This window comes from Peromyscus eremicus, chromosome 3 (genome assembly GCF_949786415.1).
Source record: "Peromyscus eremicus chromosome 3, PerEre_H2_v1, whole genome shotgun sequence".
NCBI lineage: Eukaryota > Metazoa > Chordata > Mammalia > Rodentia > Cricetidae > Peromyscus > Peromyscus eremicus.
In genome coordinates this window covers 150,394,896-150,417,590 of record NC_081418.1, presented here as the reverse complement: position 1 = coordinate 150,417,590, position 22,695 = coordinate 150,394,896, and the positions used below count along the sequence as shown (strand labels likewise).

The 22,695-nt window shown below is 41.7% G+C and overlaps 1 protein-coding gene across 2 annotated transcripts in view; it reads left to right on the top strand.

Annotated features, from left to right (window-relative positions):
* Abcc9 (ATP binding cassette subfamily C member 9) overlaps nt 1-22,695 on the top strand; it is a 111,227-nt gene that overhangs the window by 5,652 nt on the left and 82,880 nt on the right. For both annotated transcript variants that reach the window (XM_059258760.1, XM_059258759.1), the window contains exons 4-11: nt 1,872-2,013; nt 6,187-6,308; nt 10,346-10,512; nt 12,226-12,468; nt 15,282-15,476; nt 17,872-18,024; nt 18,841-18,996; nt 20,582-20,716. In XM_059258760.1, coding sequence (XP_059114743.1) covers nt 1,872-2,013; nt 6,187-6,308; nt 10,346-10,512; nt 12,226-12,468; nt 15,282-15,476; nt 17,872-18,024; nt 18,841-18,996; nt 20,582-20,716 — 1,313 coding nt within the window. The remainder of the gene's footprint in view (nt 1-1,871; nt 2,014-6,186; nt 6,309-10,345; nt 10,513-12,225; nt 12,469-15,281; nt 15,477-17,871; nt 18,025-18,840; nt 18,997-20,581; nt 20,717-22,695) is intronic.

Genomic DNA, 22,695 nt, shown 5'->3' with positions numbered 1-22,695 from the left:
CAGAGAAGCCAACTTACATAGTTATCATGGGTTAACATTCCAACAGAGATCATTTGTCAACTGGTATACAGACAGGCAGCACAACTCTCAGTACATTATGTTAAAACAATGTATGGACACTGAATATGCTAGGACCAGAGGGTAGAAACACTGTTCACTTTTTCTGTAACACTGCCTAAAAGCATTACTATTTTAATGCAGGTCTATAGTTAATAATTCATATCCTGACATGCAGTTAGCCTGTGACACCCCCCTTTAATGTCATCACAGTTTCTGACTACTAGGGTGTTTAAATAGAAGGACTGATGAAATGTTCATTTATGACACTGGCCACTTAGCCAAATTGGAATGAAAGAAGAACCACATCCTAGGGAAATTATAACATCACAGGGAGAGACAGAGCTTGCCTTCTAGATGTGAAAGTGCAAACCACAGGAGAATGTATAAGTAAAGCTCACTTTCTACTTGGGAATTACATTTGGAAGCACTAAGATGTGAGTCGGTTTTCTTTACAGAGGTACTGCTACAATTCCTTTTGTCTACACAGAACTTCTTTCTTGCAATATTTCTAGCACAAATCCTCACTCATTTTTGAAGTCCATTGCTTATTTCTGTAGTCTAAATCTAGAAAGAAAGAGGAGGGCAAAAAAAAAAATAGGAGTTGGATTCTCTTCTAGTGTACCATAAAATTCAGTGATGATACTCTCTCTACCTACAGTTTGGGGAGGGAAACCTTAAAATTTGACCAAGAAATAATTACTGTTTGTTTCTTCTGTTGTGAGCTTAGGGTGAACCAGTGGTGTTCTCAATCCTTCCAAAGGATTGTGTGAATGGCTGAATATTTTTATTTTATTTTAAAGTGTGTGTGTGTGTGTGTGTGTGTGTGTGTGTATACCTTATGTGCATACAGGTGCCCATGGTGGCCAAAAGATCTGCTGGAGCTAGTGTTACAGGCACTTGGGAGCTGCTTGTCTGGGGTGCTGGGAACCAAACTCTGGTCCTCTGCAACATCAGTATGCACTACACTCTTAACTGCTGAGCCATCTCTACAGTCCCCAATTGCAGCTTTCTTTGAGAAAAGCATAGTATGCTTGTTGATCAGTGCTGGCCCAGCTATAGATGCTGATTTTTCTCATATGATGAGTGTATGATTCAGGGCCAGAGAGGTAGCTCATTTCATTATTGTGCAAGCATGAGGACCTGAGTTTGAATCCCCAGCACCCACATAAAAAATATGCTCTATTATGTATCTATAATCCAGCCACTCCTATGTCAAGATGGGAGGGGAAGATGGGAAAATCCCCAGAAGCTCACAGGTCAACAGGGACCAATAGGAGACCTTGTCTCAAACAAGGTGGAAGGTGAGGACTTCCATCTGTACATCATGACACACATGTGCTCACACTCCCACTCATGTGGACACACACACAAATATGCATGTGATTCAGAATTGACTCAGCAAACGGGTCCCCTATTGTACCACCAAATATGTGGTTTTTTGTTAGTCCCCTGAAGGTCTCATGTGTTAAAAGACTATAAATGCTAATTTTCTTTTGATATTGTAATTATTCATTTGTCTTGTTGGGTGAATCAGAAGTTGTAAGTGCATCAGTTATGATCATGCTCTTCTCAGAGGTGGAGAGTCATTTCTGAACAATGTAGCATGTGTTCATGTGTGAGCCTCTGTGGTGTTGTAAATCTAACTTAAATAGTTGTTTTTAACATGATGAAAATAGACCAGAGTTTCCATTGCTGTGAGGCACTTGGGGTTCAGGAACTTCCCAAAGCATGTGGCATTCAATAATGAAAATTATACTCCTGGTTATTGTGGCCCTTTTGTTAATCACGTTTTTGCCCCCCTTCTCTCTCAGGATGGGGGAGCCAAAGCTCCAAAGTGCAAATTCATCACAACACATGGCTTCATTTTCCCGGACATAATCTGAGATGGATTCTGACGTTTGCGCTCCTCTTTGTCCACGTTTGTGAAATAGCAGAAGGCATTGTTTCAGACTCGTAAGTGACCCAACTCGTCCATACCTTACTGTATGTGAGCAGGCACATGGATGTAGTCAGAGCACATCGTCAGGCTTAGTTGGGGAAGGGGATCAGATCATGACTTATTAGCTATAATAACCGCCAACCACCATACAGGATAACCACATGGGGTTTGTTTTTGTTTTGTGTGTGTATATATGATGTATTTGTGTTCACATGTGTGAATGGGGTGTGCATGTGGAAGGTCAGGGGACAACCTCTCTGCCTGTTTGACATGTGATTCCATTGCCATTAGCCATGCCAGGCTAGCTGGCCCATGAGCTGTCTCTGACTCACATTGCTCCTTAGGATCACTGGGTTTGTGGATGCATGCTACCCTGCCTAGCGTTTTACATGGGTTCTGAACTCAGGTCCATACTTGCACAGTAAACACTTTACCTGCTGAACTTTCTCCCTGGTCCCTCAGGGTTTTACCTTCATTGTTGTCTAGCTACATAATTTCTCTGATGGATAATTTCAGATCTTTGTGACTGGTGCTCAGTCATGTGCTTTCATATTTCTTTGTTCTTTTATCCAGAAAGTTCTGTCCTCTGAAACATTTTGATGTGTACTCTATCTTTAAAAATAGGTATATACATATCATCTATACTGATATTAAATATCTGTATCTCTCTCTGTCTTGATAGTAATTGAGTATATAGCTCTAATATCTATGTATTTATATTTTAACATAGTATCAACTCTCAGATGCTCTCATTTATTTTGTAAAGGAACAGAAATAGACAAAGTAGACATTAAGGGAAGCTAAGAGCCATGAAGACAAAGAGACTGAAGTAAAGGATGGGAGAAATTTAACATCAGAATTTGCATGAAGTCATATTTCTATTGGAATTTTTTCCTTCTTATAAAAGCAGGTTATATTAGGAAATAAAATACAATGAATTTTACTTCTAAATGTAAATATAGTTGGTGAAAAATATTTCTCTCACATAGTAACAGAATAAACTCAAGCAATAGGAAATGCTTAGGCCACGGTATACCTTTCATTTAAACATTGATTTGGAGCCATGCATGACGGCACACACCTTTAATCCCAGCACTAGGGAAGCAGAGGCAGGCAGATCTCAGACCAAGGTACGTAGTGAGTTCCAGGTTAGCTGGGGCTGTACAGTAAGATCCTGTCTAAAAAATAATATTAGAAGCCTTTCAAGTTTTTAAAAAGAAAACTCAAAAACTATTTTTCTCTCATTTCCTAGGACCCCTTTGCAACTTCCTTGTTTTCCTGTTGCAATTAGCAAGGACTGAAACTTCCCTCATGGAGACAGCTCTCCCATAATGCTTCATGGCGACTCCTTGCAGATGTGCGCTTGTCTGAATTTCCGATAAAAGGGGGAAATCAGAGATTCTAATATGTGTCCTTATTTAAAGCAATTGGAGGTTTATTTTGCCCTTGACTTATTGATAACTTTTTAGAACTCTTTGGTATGTTTGTACAAACACAGCCAATGCTGTCTTTAATACTTTCTTTTGCCTCTGAACCATGTAGTTTGACATTGTATGTTCCTATGCACATATATGAATAGAGACCAGCCCAGTATTTCTTAGAACCTTAATGTGTTATCAGGGAGTACTCTTCTCTTCCAGCTTCATGGCTGATGTGTGGCATGAGAGACAGAAAGTAGGCTGAATGAATAATGAGTGCCCTGTGGGAATGGTGGAAACGTGTTTGTAATGGTGATAGTATCAGGAGTTGGTCTTAAAACCAAACAGGCAGGTAGAACCAATATAACCCTGTTCTTGTGCACTGTCTCCCATTTAGACTTCTCCCTACTTTTTATCCAGGCTTCTTAAAATGTCATCTTGCCATGACTTCTTAAACTTGAAGTTTGCCTCCTTCTTCTCTCTGACCTACCCTTAAAACTGCTTCTACAAGAGACCCAATGAACATGCCCCACACAGCCATGGCCATGTTATTATGTTTTCATTCCTGATATTCTTTCTTTCTGTCCTTTGTGTGTGTGGTATGTGTATGTGTGTGAATTTGTATTAGCATATGTGTGGAAGTTCATGTGTGAGCCAGTGCATGTATGTGTGGGCCTGAAGTTGATACCAGGTTTCTTCCTTCATCACTTGTCATCATTTGTATTAAGGCAAGGTCTCTTACTGAACTCTGAGCTTGTTAGAATGACTAGTCAGCTGGCTTCTGGGATTACAGGAGGGCCACCATGCCATGCCCACCTGGGTTCTGGGGACCTCAACTTTGGTTCTGGAGACCTCAACTTCAGTCCTCACACTTGCACAGCAAGCCCTTATCCATCTCCTCAGACTCACTTTCAGTCCAGGGAAGTGGTGCTGAGGTTTGCGTAATGTTCAACAAGTCAATTGTCCATCATTAGGTCCCTTCATGATCTGCGTATCCTCCTAGAGCTTGCTTCCTTTCTCTTCTGTCCTTATAACACCTCGGTCACACAACTGTCTGCCCAGGAGAGGAACTGTCATTTAACTCTGTCGTCGTAGCCTTCGTACATTCACACTGGTCCACTGTAGTCTGACTCTACAGCCATTGCTTTCACAGTTCACACTGGTCCACTGTAGTCTGACTGTATGGCCATTACCTTCACAGTTCACACTGGTCCACTGTAGTCTGACTGTATGGCCATTGCCTTCATAGTTCACACTGGTCCACTCTTGCCCAATCTTGCAACTGACCTTTTCCAAAAGCCTGGTTTCCTTCATGTCACCGCTGTGAAGATTTGACTGAGACCTTCACTGTGCCACCTGCCTGTTGTTGATCATTTCTTAGTGGCCTCTTCCTCTTTTTCTTCCCTCCCCCAGAACCCCCAGAACACTTACCAATACCATCATCCCTACAGTGCAGAATAAATTTGTCTAAAATACAAATATGACCAAGCACTAACTATTAAGCTCTTCCAGTTTTCTTCAGAGATATTCCCACTCATTACATTGGGTGCAAAGCCTTTCAGGATATAAGCTGTCCTAAGCTTTCTGGTTCAGCATTAAACTATTTAGAATTTTAAACATATTACATGGTTTCAAGCTTTGGTGTATCTCCATATTCTGTGCCCTGTTTACCACTTTCCTGACTGGGGCATTGATTTTGATTTATTTTATTTTTATTGGCATGTATTCTTTGCCTTCAGTACTGGTTTTCTTATAGACAGTTTCTCCAAATGCATTACGTACTCTGATCTTATCCCTCTGTCCATGCCTTCCCTATGGTCTCCCTGCTCCTTTCCCCCTCCACTCACCCCTCCCTTTCCCTAACCTCCTCTCTTCTGCTTCCATGACTGTGGGAGCCCGTTCTCGGGTTCCTCGTGGCTTTACCCAGCAGGTCCTCATAGAGGGCCTGAGTGCAGGTGTCTGGGATGGTCTGCACTTGGCTGTGCTGGGGGAGGAGGTCTTTTGCTCCACCCCTTGGCGTCTCTATAAAAACCCTGAGGCAGAGACAGTTGGGGCCCTTTGGAAAAGGTTCCAGGCCCTCTCGAGGCTATCCTTTATTTTCTATCTGTTTATCTCCGCAAGATTCTCAGTAATAAATCCTTCTATCTAATATTTCCTGCTGCTCACACTCAAGAAAACTCTGGGGAACTGTGGGGGTGGTGGGTAAACGCCCCACACATGACATATAAATGCAAATGAGCAAATGGTGTTATGCAGCTATAAAGAACAGTAGGGCTCGCAAATGTCTTTTATTTTGCTTGTATGATGTCCAGCTGCATTTTTTTCTGTATTTCAGTCTCCACTGTCAATCACACTTCCATTACCTCCTCAAATATATTTTTTCCCTATATTTGAACTAGCCACTCTTTCAGCTCATTGTCTTTACTGCTTTGATTATTAAATTATTTCTGCAGGTCTGCCTTGACACATAATTTATATATCACTGGATATATCCACACTCATACAGAATGGTGGGGATATGTTGTTTTGTTGTAAGCACTTGAAGATATCATTTCGCTGTATTTAACCCATGCTTTGTGTTAGGACAAATGCTTTCAGCCCAATTATGTCACACGGGTATGATGTATTTGCTCACATGTTTTCTAAGCAACTACTATGGCAGTCTGGCTTTTAAACATAGCTATGTAAGTTCTCATGCAAAGATTGCAAACACAATGAACTCTCTAGACCCCTTTGCCTTAGACATCAACACTGTTTTGCTCTCTCTAGGCGGCGGGAGTCCAGGCATCTCCACCTTTTCATGCCAGCCGTGATGGGATTTGTTGCCACTACAACATCCATCGTGTATTATCATAATATTGAAACATCAAACTTCCCCAAATTACTTTTAGGTAAGTATTATCACAGGTTTTATGACCGTCCTCCCCCAAAGAGCCATTTGCTTTCTTCTCCACATGACAAATAAGAAATAGTGAGGAGGCTTGAGAGTGGGAAGCATGGAAAAGAGTTCTCATGGAGTCTCCCTGTAAATGTGAGGCTGGGGATACGTCACGGTGTCCTAAGCTGTGACAATTCCAATAAATGCCCTCTGTGGGGTGTCAGTGTATGGGGATGGTGTAGTTTATCTAATGTTTTTGTATTGTTATTGCTTTCTGTGTCTTAAACCTTTACTCTCTCGTGCTTTCTCTGATAGGTTTAAAATCAACTGTGTATAAGAGGTTATTAGCAGGCCAGGTTCTTCTTATTTCACACACACAGCCATTGGTTCTAAGCAGTTCCCTTTGGTCTAAGTTTCCAGATAGGATATCATAGAGTTGTCCCTGGTTATTGTCCTCAAAGATGTAGACTAGACATGTAGCTGCCTCCATTCCCCATGCTGGCTGATTTATTTTGCCTTTTGTCTAACCTGGCTAAGGAATGACCAGACTGCTGGGATCCTTTAAACCAGCCTTGTTGATGCTCCTGTGTGTGCCCATTTCTTCAGCTGTTCATTTGTGTTGTGTGCTTCTCCACTCACAGCCCGCTGCCTTCCTTCCTTAGATGTTGTTCTCTGTCCTCCTTCCCATAACTTTCAAGGTGGAAACATTGATTTAGGACCTCTCCAAAGTGAATATCTAAAACGATCATCTTTATTTTAAGTTTAGTTTTTCTAAATTTTTACATGAAGTAGAGTTTTTGTCATCACTCAGTTAGAATATTTTCTAGTGTGTACAGGAACTATTCTTTCACATGGGTTATTAGATATGCTTGGTTTAATTTCTAAGCATGTGGAGACATCTAGATAGCTTCCCAAACAGTAAGATGTACAGGTGACTGCGGTATCTCTGTGCTCAGTGTTCCTAGTCTGGGACCTATTTTCCTGAGGTCAAGGAGGATCCCACCAAGCATGGCAAGGACAGAAGTTCAAAGTCAGCTGGTCCACTGCTGACACCACAGTCCCTGTCATCACTTGGCTCGCTGCTTGTTGAGAGAATCCAGATGGCACATGAAAACTGAGAGGACAAGGTGTGGGCTGCTCTAAGTTGTCAAGTATCTGTCACCCACTAAGCATTAAGCAGAGGTGACAGGCATTCTTGACTTTTAAAAAATGTAACACTTTCGTTTTTAAATTTTATGTTATTGTTTTCATTTTATGTGTATGGCATTTGGCTGACACATGTATCTCTGTATCATGTGTGCACCTGAGAGGATACTGGAGTCCCTGGAACTGGAATTATGGATGGCTGTAATCTACCTTGTGGTTTCTAGGAATTGAACCTGGGTTCTCTGTAAGAACAGCCAGTGCTCTTAGCTGCTGAGTCATCTCCAGCTTTGTCCTTGACATTTTTCCTCTTATGTTTGAGACAGGGTCTCAATATGTAGTTCAGGTTGACCTCAAACTGCTGGTACTTTTGTATCAGAAGAGTATCCCAAGTCCTGGGATTATAGGCATGCATCATCATCCCTAGATTTATTTTTAAAACTTAATTACATTGTGAAACAAATATAATCGTATTTAGTCTGGTTCCTGTTGTTCTGTTTCCTTCCTTTTTCATCTGCATGTTTATATGGTGTACATATGTGTATGCATGTTCATATGTGTGTGGCCATGATCCAAATACAATCATACTCTGTATGATTTCTGTTTCCTTCCTTTTTCATATGCATGTTTGTATTGTGTACATATGTATATGCATGTTCATATGTATGTGGACACATGAGTGTATAGGGGCAAATGTGTAGATGTGCACATGTGTGGTTGCCTCAGATGGATGTCAGGAATCATCCTCATTGCTCTTCTACCTAATTCATTGACGTACGGTCTTTCATATGAACCAAGAGTTCACCCATACAGCTGGTCTAGCTAGCCAGCTTGCTCCAGGGGTCCCCTGTCTCTGCCTCCTGGCAGGTTTCTAAGACCACTCAGCACTCACATGGTTTTGGGGATCTGAACCCCAGCACTCACATGGTTTTGGGGATCTGAACCCCAGTCCTCACATTGGCTGCATGTGAGTTATATCTTTGCTTTGACTGCTGAGTTATATCTCATTCCTATTTTAATTTTATTATGCCTCATTTCCTAATTGCCAGCTCCATGGTCAGTTAATGTGAAAGATAGTCTGAAGGAGGTAAGTGGATTTTATAATGCCAAATACCAAGTACTTCCACAAGCATCAAACAATATGAGATGTTTGATAGTGTCTAGATCTTCAAGTTTTCATTGGGCCATGCACAACTTGATTGTTGAAAAATAGACCCTTTAAAGGTCAGGTATGATGGCACACACTTTTAATCCCAGTACTTGGGAGGCAGAGGCAGACAGAGATCTGTGAGTTCATGGCCAGTCTGGTCTACAGAGCGAGTTCCAGGATAGCCAGGTGTGTTACATAGAAAAACCCTGTCTTGAAAAAACAAACAAACAAACAAACAAAAATAGACCCTTTTAATATTATTAGATTGTTAAAAACATTTTTCCTTCCAGCTAATATTCCATTTTGAAGTCTACTTGGCTTAAAATTAACATGACTTCTCCAGGATCTTATGTTTTCTGGTTTCAAGTTACATCTTTTCCATCACTTATTTTCAACCTGTTTCCAGTATTTAGGGTGGATCTCTTTAGACAGTGGATTATTTAGTCTGTTAATTTTCCCTAAATTTATCCTTATTTCTGTATCTTAAGCTTAAAAAATTCTGATATATGTTGAGTTATGATGCCAATGTTTAGCTTTCCTTCATTGAGGAAGGGGTGAGCATTCTTAAGCATTCTGGCTCTGCTAAGTGTTGCCCAAACTGGATTGTCTGGTGTGTTTTAGATTAATTTTTATCCTGTATTCACTTGTAATGACCCAAGTACAGAGTGGACTACATTCGTGTCTCTTGGCTTCTAACTCACATTCATGGTATGGGGCCGGCTATGGCACGGTGCCAGGTGTGGCATGGTGCCGGCTGTGGTGGTGAGGAATGAAGCACCCGCCCTTCTTATTCAGCTAGTCAAGGACTAGGCTGCTGTTTGTGCTCCTTGCTCTTCTCTGTGTCCTGCGGATAGTAGTACTGTTTAAACTGACTTGTTTGGGAAGAATCATTTCCTCCTTGAAGGTTAGCTGTACAGCAGAAGCTCCACTCCACAACTGTGTAAATTCCATGATGATTCCATGCAAACAGGGATCCACATACACTGAGTGCTACAATGGACCCACCTAACTAATAAATTACACAGACACTAACTTGTTAATTCTTCATATAACTGAAGGCCTTAAGAAACAAGATCATGGACAAACCACTGCAGAGATCCACAGAATCATAACAACTCTGAGAAAAGAGATTATACTGAGGTCTGCTTACAGCTTCCCACATATCACACATAATTGGAGTGAAAGCAATCAATATTTCTAGCATATTTTCATACCTTCATGGATCGGAAGAACTAATATGATCAAAGTGTTGACATGCTCCAAAGCAATTCATAGATTCAATGAACACCCCCCCCCCCCCATCAAAACGCTAATGTCATTCTCCTCAGATCTGACTAAAAGCAAGGCAGGAGACATTACAGGACTTTAAAAGATGGCACCAAGCTCTAGTGATCAAAACAGCATGGCATTGGTATCAAGACAGACAGACATGAAAAATGATACTAAAGTCAGAAAACAATACTGTTCACTTACAGCCAAATGACTCTGCACAAAGGCACAGAAACATACATTGGAAGAGAAGCAGTCTCTTCAGTAACTGGAGCTGTGGGAAACTGGATATTCTCATGCAGAAGACTGAAACTTAACCCCCATTTCTCATCCTGTATCATACTTTCAATTTATAACCCATGACACACACTTAAACACATATATTTTTTCTTACTGAAGAACTTATTTGCAAATCAAATACTCAAAATGTGTTTGTGTTTATGTTGAAATGTTAGTGAAGCTTTGCCTGTCCCCTTTTCTTTCTGCAGCTTTATTCCTGTATTGGGTGATGGCCTTTATCACAAAGACGATAAAGCTGGTCAAATACTGGCAGTTGGGGTGGGGAGTGTCAGATCTGCGCTTCTGCATCACAGGCGTGATGGTAATCTTGAATGGGCTGCTGATGGCTGTGGAGATCAATGTCATCCGGGTCAGAGTGAGTATCAATTGCATTTTTGTAATGACTGACACTTGAGACCTCAGCATTAGAGATTACAGCCAGCCAGGAATAAGCGGTGTTTAAGAAGAGGGGGAAAAGGACATGTGATCTGTGTGTAAACATGAAGTTAAAATAGCCACTGAATTATGGGACATTTGTGTTAGTTACTTTTCTATTGCTCTGTGACCAAGGCAACTTAAAGAAGAAAGGGTTTATTGGGGCTGGTAACAGTTTCAGAGGGTTAGAGTCCATGGCCATCATGGCTAGAGTGGTGGCAGTCAGCCAGCCAGGCAGGCAGGCAAGCAGACAGGCAGACAGGCAGTCAGTCAGTCAGTCAGTCAGTCAGTCAGTCAGTCAGTCAGGCAGGCAGTCAGCCAGCCAGTCAGGCAGGCAAGCAGACAGGCAGACAGGCAGTCAGTCAGTCAGTCAGTCAGTCAGTCAGGCAGGCAGACAGGCAGGCAGGCAGGCAGGCAGGCAGGCAGGCAGGCAGTCAGGCAGGCAGTCAGGCAGGCAGTCAGTCAGGCAGGCAGTCAGTCAGGCAGGCAGGCAGTCAGGCAGTCTGTCAGGCAGGCAGTCAGTCAGGCAGGCAGGCAGGCAGGTAGACAGTCAGGCAGTCTGTCAGGCAGGCAGGCAGGCAGGCAGACAGGCAAGCAGGCAGGTACTGGAGCAGTAGGTGAGAGCTTACATCTTGATCCACAAGCATGAGACAGATGATAGAGATTGGAGAAATGATAGAGAGAGGATAGATGGACAAGGAATGGCACTAGTCTTTTGAAATCTGAAAACCTACCCTCAGTGACACATCACCTCCAACAAGGCCACATCTCCTAGTCCTCCCCAAGCAGTTCCACCATCTGAGGACCAAGCATTTACCTCTATGAACCTGTGTGTGTGTGTGTGTGTGTGTGTGTGTGTGTGTGTGTGTAAGATCCTCATTCAAACCACCACACCATTAATATCTCAGAATCTTTGTGAACCTGGACTCTATTTATGCTCTCAAGGTAGTGATGGATTTCTTCATCTGTGATTGGCCAAAAAGCATGTCTGGGTTTATCAAAATATGAATCTTGAAGTTAGTCATTGCAGAGAAGATAATTTTATCTACTCTTCTCATTTCCATGATGAGGCATCTATAGTGGTAACTAGGTACATGTCCAAAATGCAGTGGTTAGGACTATAGTTAAGGCACACGAAGCCTAGCTTTCAATTGTTTTATACTTTCTGTTCTTCAAGTTGTCAGTTACATTGTGTGAGACACTACTATCCCTAGCAGGTTTTCAATATTCATTTTCTATCAAATAACTTTATGAGGAGAGAGATACACACTACAGTGAAAGTGCACAGTAGACAGCTAACACCAGCCAAACCATGTGACTCAACAATGGTATTAAAATCTCAAAGATAGAACAGTCTTCATTAATTTAACCCTATCGTAGGATAAAGACAGGTTCTTTTAAAGGGCTAATTAATTTTTCAGGTTTATCTCCAAATGGTTTCAATGTGGAATTCTGGCAATTAGCTAGTTAGTCCAAGGAAAACAAAGGAAAAACATTGCAAAGGATATTTCAGAATGCAATGGAAAGAACCATAAATTAAAACATGAGTTTTGACTGTCTTAAATGAAAATTCAGAAAAGGTTACGGTTTTATTTTTAGTCTGTGGAGAGAGAAGTAGGCAAATGGTCACACTGTGGAATTCTTCCTACCGCAGAGATATGTTTTCTTCATGAATCCTCAGAAAGTGAAGCCTCCAGAAGACCTCCAGGACCTGGGTGTGAGGTTCCTCCAGCCATTTGTGAATTTACTGTCCAAAGCTACGTACTGGTGGATGAACGCGCTGATCATATCTGCTCACAGGAAGCCTATTGATCTGAAGGCGATTGGAAAGTTGCCAATAGCAATGAGGGCGGTGACAAATTACGTTTGCCTGAAGGAAGCCTATGAAGAGCAAAAGGTAATAGCATTTGTCTTCCACATCTGTAACCAAGGAGGGAGGGCAGGCTTGTTAAATATGAAAGTGCAAAGCTCAAATAGTATCTGCTCAAGGGAAAGTGGATTTCCTCCATCTGTCTCACCCAGGAGTGTGACTTTGTGTTAATTACATCACTGAAGAAAACGAGGAAGGGCTAATGAAGTAAACAGATGTCATGACTGCTGTCCCTAATCACCTAAGGAAGGACTGTGTGGGCACGGTTTTTTTTCCCTCTGGAACATGTGCTCAAGTACACATTAAAAATGAGCTCAGGGTCTGGAGAGATGGCTCAGTGGTTAAGAGCACTGGCTGCTCTTCCAGAGGTCCTAGGTTTGATTCTCAGCACCCTCAGATGGCTCATAACCTTTGTCAATATGTTCCCAGGAGATTTGATGCCTTCCTCTGGCTTTAGAGGGCACTGCACACATATGGTACACATAAAACATAATAAATTGAGCGATCCCATGTAACTAACCTGTTATCCTAGAATATTAATAGCTCATACATTCTAGTTCTTCTCAAGTATCTTACGAATAACTTTTCTGAGTATGGTAAAAGTAGTGTATGTTTGTAGCAGGCTTTCTCTCTGGACCACCAGCCAGCTCCCAAATCATGACACAGAGACTAATTATTAGTTAAGGATGCTCAGCCTTGTCTTATGCTTGTCCCTCTTTTTTTTTTCCTGAGACAGGATTTCTCTGTGTAGTAACCCTGGCTGTCCTGGCACTTGCTGTGTAGACCAGGCTGGCCCTGAACTCACAGAGATCCACTTGCCTCTACCTCCCAAGTGCTTGAATTAAAGGGATGTGCCACCACTCCTGACACTAATAACCACTGAAATCTCATATTAATTATCAATAAACATTGGGTTCTATTGTTCAGACTTAGAAACTATAGCAATGAAAGGACTATCAATTTCTATTTCACATATTATTATAAATGTCTTCAAAAGTTGTCCGCTTCCAGCATCTTTCTGTGTATAAATAATTGCTTTCAAATGTTAAAAGTGTGTTTTTAGATAGTTCATTTTAAAAATACCTTTGCTTTATTCTTTGACAAGTTCATACATTTATACAATATATCTCAATCCCATTTACTCCTTTGGATATTTTAAATTTGTCCTGTTACCATTCCAAATGGTCCTGGGTGTGATGCACAGTTCTAAATGTATTTTGGTTACTACTGTCTGTAAAATGTTGATGCTCACAATGATCCTGGAAGGGAGTCATGCATGCTGAATCAGTTAAAGAGATTTTTTGGCAACTCTAAATGAAAATCAACTGTTTATGGTAAATGATAAAAATGAGCATGTGTATCAGAATCTTGTGTTTTGAAAGGGTTATTGCAGAAAAACGTTGCTACAAATGGGCCTGAGTCACTTTTCTGGTTTCCCTTGAGGAAAGTATTGTATCAAAGTGTGTAAATTTCTCTGTTAAAGTAGATTTAAAATGTAGACCAAACTTACCTCAGATTTCCTGGGTGCTTTTTACGTACAGTATGAACTTGAAATGCTCATGTCATGTGAGTAAACTTGATAGAAAATGAAGAAATCATCAACTCTAATGGACAGCTGAATATGAAAGATGAATTCTATTCTATTGTGTGTGTTTGTATGTGTATAGGTGCATGTGATTGCACACTTCTGGAGGCCGGATGATAGCCATAGATTGCCTTAGTAGATTTCTACCTGTTTTTTTTGAAACAGGATCTCTCAGTGGGACATAGGACTCCCCTGTGAGGGAGACTGGCTGGTCAGCGAACCCCAGGGATGCCTCCCTTGTGTTAGGAATCTGAGTCACCATTCCTGGCTTTTTTCATGTGGTTTCTGATGATTGAACTCAAGTTCTCATGCTTGTAAGGCAAGCAGTTTACCAACTAAACCATCCCCCCACCCCAGCCTTCTACTCCATTGAGTACCTTCTTTGGCACCATAGATGTTCAGGCCTTAAAGTCTTTACAAATGATGGCTGATGGGTGAGTCAATGGTCATCTTAAACATGTATCCATTTTTACTTTTTCAAACACAAGCTCCTAACACTTTAAAATGAACTGGCTACTCTTTATGAAGCTGAGAAAATGTGGAAGATAGATCATGTGAGATAATCTATTTTGGCTTACAGTAGTGTGATTGGGAACCTCTTATGAATGCTAAATATTCAAACATATGAGCCTATGAGGCCATTTTTATTCAAATCTCTGTAGTATGTGTGTGTGGACATGTGCATGCCATGGCTCACATGTAGAGATCAGAGGACAACATGTAGGAGTGGGTTCTCTCTTTACACCACGAGGATCATGGGGATTGATCTCAGGTCATCAGGCTTGGTGGCAAGCATCTTTACTCACTGGGCCATCTTGCCTGTCCTCCTCACAGTACTTTAGAAAGGAAATGCATGATTGGTTACATGATACAAGGCCTCATAACATCAGACCTTGTCTCTCACTGTCTTGTTTTTCATACGGTTTTCTTTGGTCATATTCATGAGTGATATACATTTTTCAAGCTCAAGGGAACTAGATATGAATTTGTCCTTAAGAATTCTATGTCATCTTTTGACAACTAAAAATAACACAGAGATGTAGAATAGCTAGCTTATATGCTATGTTGTATCTGTTTTATTGTGGTGGTTCCAGAAGCTACCGTTTGTATAAAATACAAGGATGCAGAATTTCCCATGTTGCATTGAAATCTCCACAGTTTCTTTTAGGTCTTTAGAATATTGTTGGGATTTCAGAAAGCACATCACTGTCAGCTGTTACTTCAAGCTTTTACTTGGGTCTTTTGTTTGTTTCAGAAAAAAGTTGCAGACCATCCAAATCAGACCCCATCCATATGGCTGGCCATGTACAGAGCTTTCGGGAGACCAATCTTGCTGAGCAGCACATTCCGATACTTGGCTGACTTGCTTGGGTTTGCTGGTCCTCTCTGTATTTCCAGAATAGTCCAGTGTGTGAATGAAATAAAAAATGGGACGACTAACACAACAGGAGTAAGTTCATGGTTTTTCTTTTTATTATTTAGTTTGTGTTTGCATTAGTTACTTTTTATTGCTATGAAGACACAGTGACCAAGGAAATTCATAGAAGAAAGAGTTTATTGTATGACTATAGTTCCAGAGGGTTAGAGTCCATGACCATGATGGGGAGCATGGCAGCAGGCAGGCAGGTGTGGTGTTGGAGCAGTAGCTGAGAGCTCACATCCTGATCCACAAGCATGAGGCAGAGAAATAGCTAACTGGGAATGGCATGGGCTATTGAAACCTGAAACCCTGCTCTCTGTGACACATCTCCTCCAACAAGGCCACACCTCCAATCCTTCCTGAGCAGTTCCACAAACTGGGGTCAAGTATTCAAACATATGAGCCTATGGGGGACATTCTTATTCAAATCACCACAATGTATATGTGTGTGGACATGTGAATGACATAGCTAACATGTAGAGATCAGAGGATGACTTGTGGGAGTAGAGTAGGTGCTCTCTTTCCAACATGTGGGTCTTGTGGATTGGTCTCACATCAGCCTTGGTCGCAAACACCTTTATTTACTGAGCCATCTTGCCTGCCCTGCCCATAGTACTTTTGAAAGGAAACACATTACTGGATGTTTACATTGTAATTGTCACATTTTATTAATGCAGTAGTATAAGAAACTCAAGCAGGTTTATTTATAGAGAAATGGAAAGTTTTTAAGTAAAACCAATAATTTTCCTTTTGGAGAAAATTATATATATATATATATATATATATATATATATATATATATATCCATCAAAATTATTCCTAGGATTTGAAGCTTATAAATATTTTATAACCACCCTTCATGTGTAAGGAACTTCATGCAAAAATTTCACATTGATTATTTTACTTGATTTTTATAGTAATCTTTAAATAGGATATGAGAGTGTTAAGTCACTGCTTAAAAGGTCTGTGCAATAATATGGCCAATGTGGTTTTTAATATTACATATTATTTTCTGTTTTATTGTGTTTTGTATGCATGTGTGTTTTCAGGTGAGTGTGTGTGTGTGTGTGTGTGTGTGTGTGTGTGTGTGTGTGTGTGTGTTAGGCCAGAGGTTATCATTGGCTGTCTTCCTCAATCACTCCTCCACCTTAATGTTTTTTGAGACAAGCTCCTCATTTCGTTTGGAATTAAATTTGGGTAAACTGGGTGGTCATTGAGCCCCAGTGGTCCTTCTGTCTCCATTTTCCTGTCAGTAAAGGGCTGGACACCCAAGCATAAGGAACCAAGTTTTTATCTTCAGCACCTATGTAGAAAAATCCAGGCATAGCAGCCCACAACTGGATCACAGGGCTAGGGGAATGGAGATGGGGTGGGGCTGGAGGTTCAGACCCCTGAACTAGGGCTGGAGGAATGGAGATGGGGGGGGCCACTGGAGGTTCAAATGCTGAAGGTGAAGAAGGCTACTGAAGTATAATCTTACTAGATTAAAAAATACACTTTATTAAAATGCATTCATAAGTAAAAGTATCACACATCTAGATTAAGTTGGTTAGCTAAGCAAACACTTGCCTAGTCCCAAACCCTGTCTCAGTAAACTTCACTACAGTTAGAATGTCCATTCTAAAGCCACAGAGTTTTGCTTAGGGTTTTACCCTTCATCACCAATTACATTTTTATTCACTTATTCACCACAAAAAAGGATGAAGAGGAGGACGAAGATGAGGAAGAGGAGGAGAAGGAAGAGGAGGATGAGGATGAGGAGGAGGAGAGGACTATGAAGGAGCTTGAAACTACAAAATCTATTTGCTTTATATACTCCTTCACAACACTAGGTTTCAATAACAAAAATGAAGAATGTCTGTAATACTGCCATGTGCTTATTGACTGTCACCAAGTGACACTGTTGTTCACAAAGCTGAACCAATGTCATTTCATCCCTATGATGGACCCAGTCATTTTCCTACTAAGACATGTCTTCCCAAGTCATCTTTTCTTCCTGGAAGTGACCCATGGCTGAAATAAATAAATGACATGTTTTAAAATTTGTTTCACTAGTATGAATTAGGATGCATGGAAATTGAAAGAAATAAACTGTGTACAATGATTTTAAAGACCACAGACAAGGTGGCCCAGTCAGTGAAGTTCTTGACTAACAAGCGGGAGAGCCAGGGTAATTTATGACTGTCATCCTAGTGCAGGGGAAGTGGAGACAGGAAGTTCCCTGGGGCTTACCACCAGCCAGTCTGGCTGAACTGGTGAGCTCCCGGCCAATGGGAGTCCCCGTCTCGAGGGAGATAGATGTCTGCATTGTAAGAACACTGAGTTTTAAATTGAAAATCATGTGTCCTTTAATAAACACAAATGATACATCTGGTAGATGGAAAGACTGGTTTTAATTTGTTTTCTGTTTACTTTTCGGGATAAGAACTCAGAGACACTCTCATCGAAGGAATTTCTGGAGAACACCTATGTGCTGGCAGTCCTGCTTTTCCTGGCCCTTATTTTGCAAAGGACATTTTTGCAGGCTTCCTACTACGTGACCATAGAGACTGGCATCAACCTCCGTGGGGCTCTGCTGGTATGTAGAACACGGGAACCTTTGCATCTTGTAAATGCCATGCACTGTGTGTTGGTAAGAACACTAACCGTTTAGGGAACACCCCCACTCCACTCCACTCCACTCCACTCCACTCCACTCCACTCCACTCCACTCCACTCCACTCCACTCCACTCCACTCCACTCCGTTTACACTTTAATACTATGACAATACGTTTCTAGGATCTACTTTTAAAAAATTTAGTTATCATATAAAATAATGGACTTTATTGTAACATAGATACATTTCATTATACTTTGTTCTCTCTCTCTCTCTCTCTCTCTCTCTCTCTCTCTCTCTCTCTCTCTCTCTCTCTCTCTGATCCCTTTCATACTCTGAGAATAGTCCCTCCTGTTTTTGAGTCACATATATTCAATTAATCTCCCATTATTCCCACCTTTGGACCTCCCCTCCCTCCTCACAGCCCCTTCCCCAGCTCCTCACAGCCCCTCTTGGCTTCCAGATCTGTAGCTTTTACTTAATGAAAGAAACACGGACTTAATGTGTAGGGGTGGGGAGCTTTCAAAATAACACATTAAGAAAGCCATTTCAAAAATCTTGCATTTACCATTTCTTTGTCTGTTTATTCTTGAACATAATAATGTTTAAAGTTGAGTATGGGTCTTAATTATAGTCCTAGAAAACACAAATTCATATTTAAGAACATAGTTTAAGAAGGTAGAGAGGCTTGTAAATTTTCAAAAACTTGAAATAATTGTTATTTTGATAGAAGTAAATAATTAGTGTTGGATTTAAGTTTGGGGCTCAGCATTCATCTTTTCCCCTTCTCCTCATAGGCTATGATATACAATAAAATCCTTCGGCTCTCTACTTCTAACCTATCCATGGGTGAGATGACCCTGGGGCAGATCAACAACTTGGTTGCCATAGAAACCAATCAGCTCATGTGGTTCTTGTTCCTGTGTCCTAATCTGTGGGCCATGCCTGTCCAGGTAGATCAATGTACATAAGTTGCTCATTGGAAGGGGAGATAAAACAAACAGCTGAGAATGCTCGGCTCTGGGAAGGGTATACTGTTAGAATGTTCTAGTGTACTTGGGCCATTTTTTTGTGGACAAGGAATATGAGACTAAGGGATGTTAGAAGGTTTAAAAGTTGGATGTGGGGTTACACTGCTTAACTTCTAATGCCTGTGGTGCTCCTTGTGTATGCTACTGTGGAACCCCTCCAAGTGTTACTGTCTTTATCTGTACAATGGGAATAGCACACATATCTTCTTGACATAGCTGTGGAAGCTGTCAAGTTTGAAGAAGTCCAAAGCATTTGGAAACAGGGTCTTTGCATTTCACGGCACTTAGTGTCCACTGGTTGTTGGCATTACTGTCCAAATCCACACCCAGGTCTGGACTCCTTCATTCTGACAAACTCCCACAGTGTTTCTGATCTACAGCGGCCACCTCAAATCATCCCATGGCTTCATCTGGGGGCTTGAAACATGGCAAGCTGTGGTGCTATTTAGCTATATGTTATATAAAGTAGCATTTTAAATGAGGTGTTTTTTAAAAGATGTGTTTTTTGTCCCACTGGGTAAAAACAGCAAAAGAAATACTTTCAGCTATTTTTCTGGGTTGCTGTATTGGGTATTGTTCATTATCTCAAAACTTTCATCTTTAAATTGAAACTTACACTGTGTACATTTATTAAAAGTACATAAAATAATAACAAGTTCTTAATGTATTATTTATAGTTTGTTTTGAGTGGAAATTCAAACTCATAAAATACAAGTGTTTGAGCATAACGGGTAGGAAGTCAGGTCAGTCTTGGCTGGTTTAGTCAGCCTTGGCTGTGTAGCAAGTTGGGAGCCTCTCTCAGAAACAAAAAATAAAAAAATGAATGAAAAGAGAAAAATGAGCGTGATAAAGTAGCCTGAGAGCCTTTATAGTTGGTTGGTTTTGTTTGTTTTGTTTGCTTGTTTGGTTAGGGTTTGAATATGTAGTCTTAGCTGGTCTTGAACTCACAGTGACCTTCCTACCTAGGGCTCCCAAGCGCTGGGGTTACAGCCTTGTGTCAACACACCCAGCTTTCTTCACAGGTTTGGTTAGGCCTAGACTTAAGTGGCTTTTGGAGTCACCAAGTAGGGAACTTTTGTCCTCCAGCAGCCCTCCTATGCTCATGTGGAATGCTGCCAACACTTCCATTTCCACAACTTTGAAAACCTAGTTCAATTCCAGGAGAACCTAGAATGTCAAGTTTATGGTGGGTGACAGCTTGTTCATCCCTTTAAAGTCTCCTTTCAAGTTTATATCTGTGCTATAAGGTCAGAAACACCAGGAGGCCATTCCGCAGCTCCATGTAAGAAACTGGTCTGGCACCAGTTGTACAGATCAACATACTAAAAATATGTTCCTAGAGCTTGGCTGCATAAAGAAGTCTTAGCAAAACCCAGCTGTCACCATTGAGTTGGCCCCCAAATAAATGTAGCACGATAATTAAGAGCGTCCATTCCCACTAACGGCGTTCCCGGCACTCGCTGGCTCCTGCAGCCTGCTCACTCTGCTGTTCTTTGCTCCCTCCCAGATCATAATGGGGGTGATCCTGCTGTACAATCTGCTTGGATTAAGTGCGCTGGTTGGCGCCGGGGTCATCGTGCTCCTTGCGCCCATTCAGTACTTCATCGCCACGAAGCTAGCTGAGGCTCAGAAGAGCACTCTGGTGAGTCACGTCCTCGGAAACGTTATTAGCGAATTGAGCTGGGCTGGGCGATTTTTGTATTTTTATAATATAAGAAGAAGTCACTCCGTTTCAACTGGATAATTTCAAAATCGTTGTATCCCCAAACCTTCCCTCCCTTTTTATCTCTCCTTCCTTCCTTCCTTCCTTCCTTCCTTCCTTCCTTCCTTCCTTCCTTCCTTCCTTCCTCCCTCCCTCCCTCCCTCCCTCCCTCCGTCTGTCTGTCTTTGTCTCTGTCTCTCTTTCTCCCTCTTCCCCCCTCTGTCTCTGTCTCTCTCTCTTCCTCCCCCCCCACCTCTTTCTTCTGACAGGGTCTTACTACATGCAACCCTGGCTGTCCTGAAATTTGCTATGTAGACCAGGCTGCCCTGAATAGACAGGGCTCTGCCTGTTTCTGTGTCCTGGGTGCTAGGATTAAAGTGTTACCACTCCTGGCCTCATTTGTACTCTTGGGCAGTGAATGTGTATTTTGATTACTGCAAAAATATTTTAAATTGGTGCTTATTTAATCTACATAGTAAATTTCATTCAAGTATTTAGTATATGTTGAATATTTTCAATCTGTGTCACCCGTATCCCATTAAACCCTTTTGCTTCTCTAGACAGTTTCCACATCTACTTTCATGTCATACACACACACACGTCTGAATTTACGTATCTGTGTAAAACCCAGGACTCACAGATGAGAGAAAACGTGTCCTTGTCATTTCCAGTCTGATCTAATTTGCTTATTGTGATGATCTTCAGTTGTACCCATGTCTTGCAAAGGGCGTAGTTTTGTTCTTCGTGGTGGGATAAAATCCACCGTGCATGCATGTACTTTCCTTACCCATTCCCCTGGTGTGGACGCCTCGCTTGGTTCCAAACCTCAGCTACCCTGACCGGTGCTGTACTGACAGTGGTATGCAAGTGTCTCTGTGACATGTTCATGTGGAGTCATGAGTGTAAGTATTCAGGGGTGGTTAGCTGGGTCATGTGGTAGAGAGAGCTTTTAGTCTTCTGGAGAATTTCCACACTGATTTCTGTAGTGTCCGGGCAAGTGGTGAGGTAGAGTGGAAACTGAGGCTTGATTGTCTTACTCTCGCACTGTGGGGATCACAGGTGGCAAGACTTGGGGCCATTTTAGTTTTGTTTTTCTTTTAAGATAGGGTCTCACTCAATAGCTCTGGCTGTCATGGAATTCACTGTGTAGATGGGGCTGGCCTTGAATTCACAAAGATCTGCCTGCCTCTTCCTCTCCAAAGCTGCAATTAGAGGTGTACACCGCCACATCTGGCTGGATCTTCTAAAAGAAGTAAAACTTGCCAAAAATTACTCTTAAGCATACTTTGAGGCCACCAGGTGACAAGGAAAAAATGAACCAAGCAGGGGTCACAGCTCAGATTTGGTGCATCAGAGGTTAAATTCTCTCCAATTGTGACCCGTCAGTGACAGCGAATCCTATTGAGTGTGTTCATGGTCATGTTGACAAGGAAAGGACAGTCCAATTATTGACCCTTTCTGCCTTTAATTTACCATGAAATAATTTTATTTGAACAAGCATTGGCTTCTTGCAAAGAATCATTTGCAAATAGTAAAACTGTTGATAGCATATTTAGAAATGAAGCTTGATTAACTGTGAGGAGGCTGGGTATAAATTAGGGGTGCATGTAGGGGTGCTGCCACCCTTAGGATGGGTATAGATTGGCGTCACATGTGGGGTCCTGCCACCCTTAGGGTGGGTGTAGATCAGGGGTCACGTGTAGGGTGCTGCCACCCTTAGGGTGGGTGTAGATCAGGGGTCATGTGTAGGGTGCTGCCACTCAGGGTGGGTGTAGATCAGGGGTCACGTGTAGGGTGCTGCCACTCTTAGGGTGGGTGTAGATCAGGGGTCACGTGTAGGGTGCTGCCACCCTTAGGGTGGGTGTAGATTGGGGTCACATGTGGGGTGCTGCCACCCTCAGCATTGCTCCTTGAGCCGG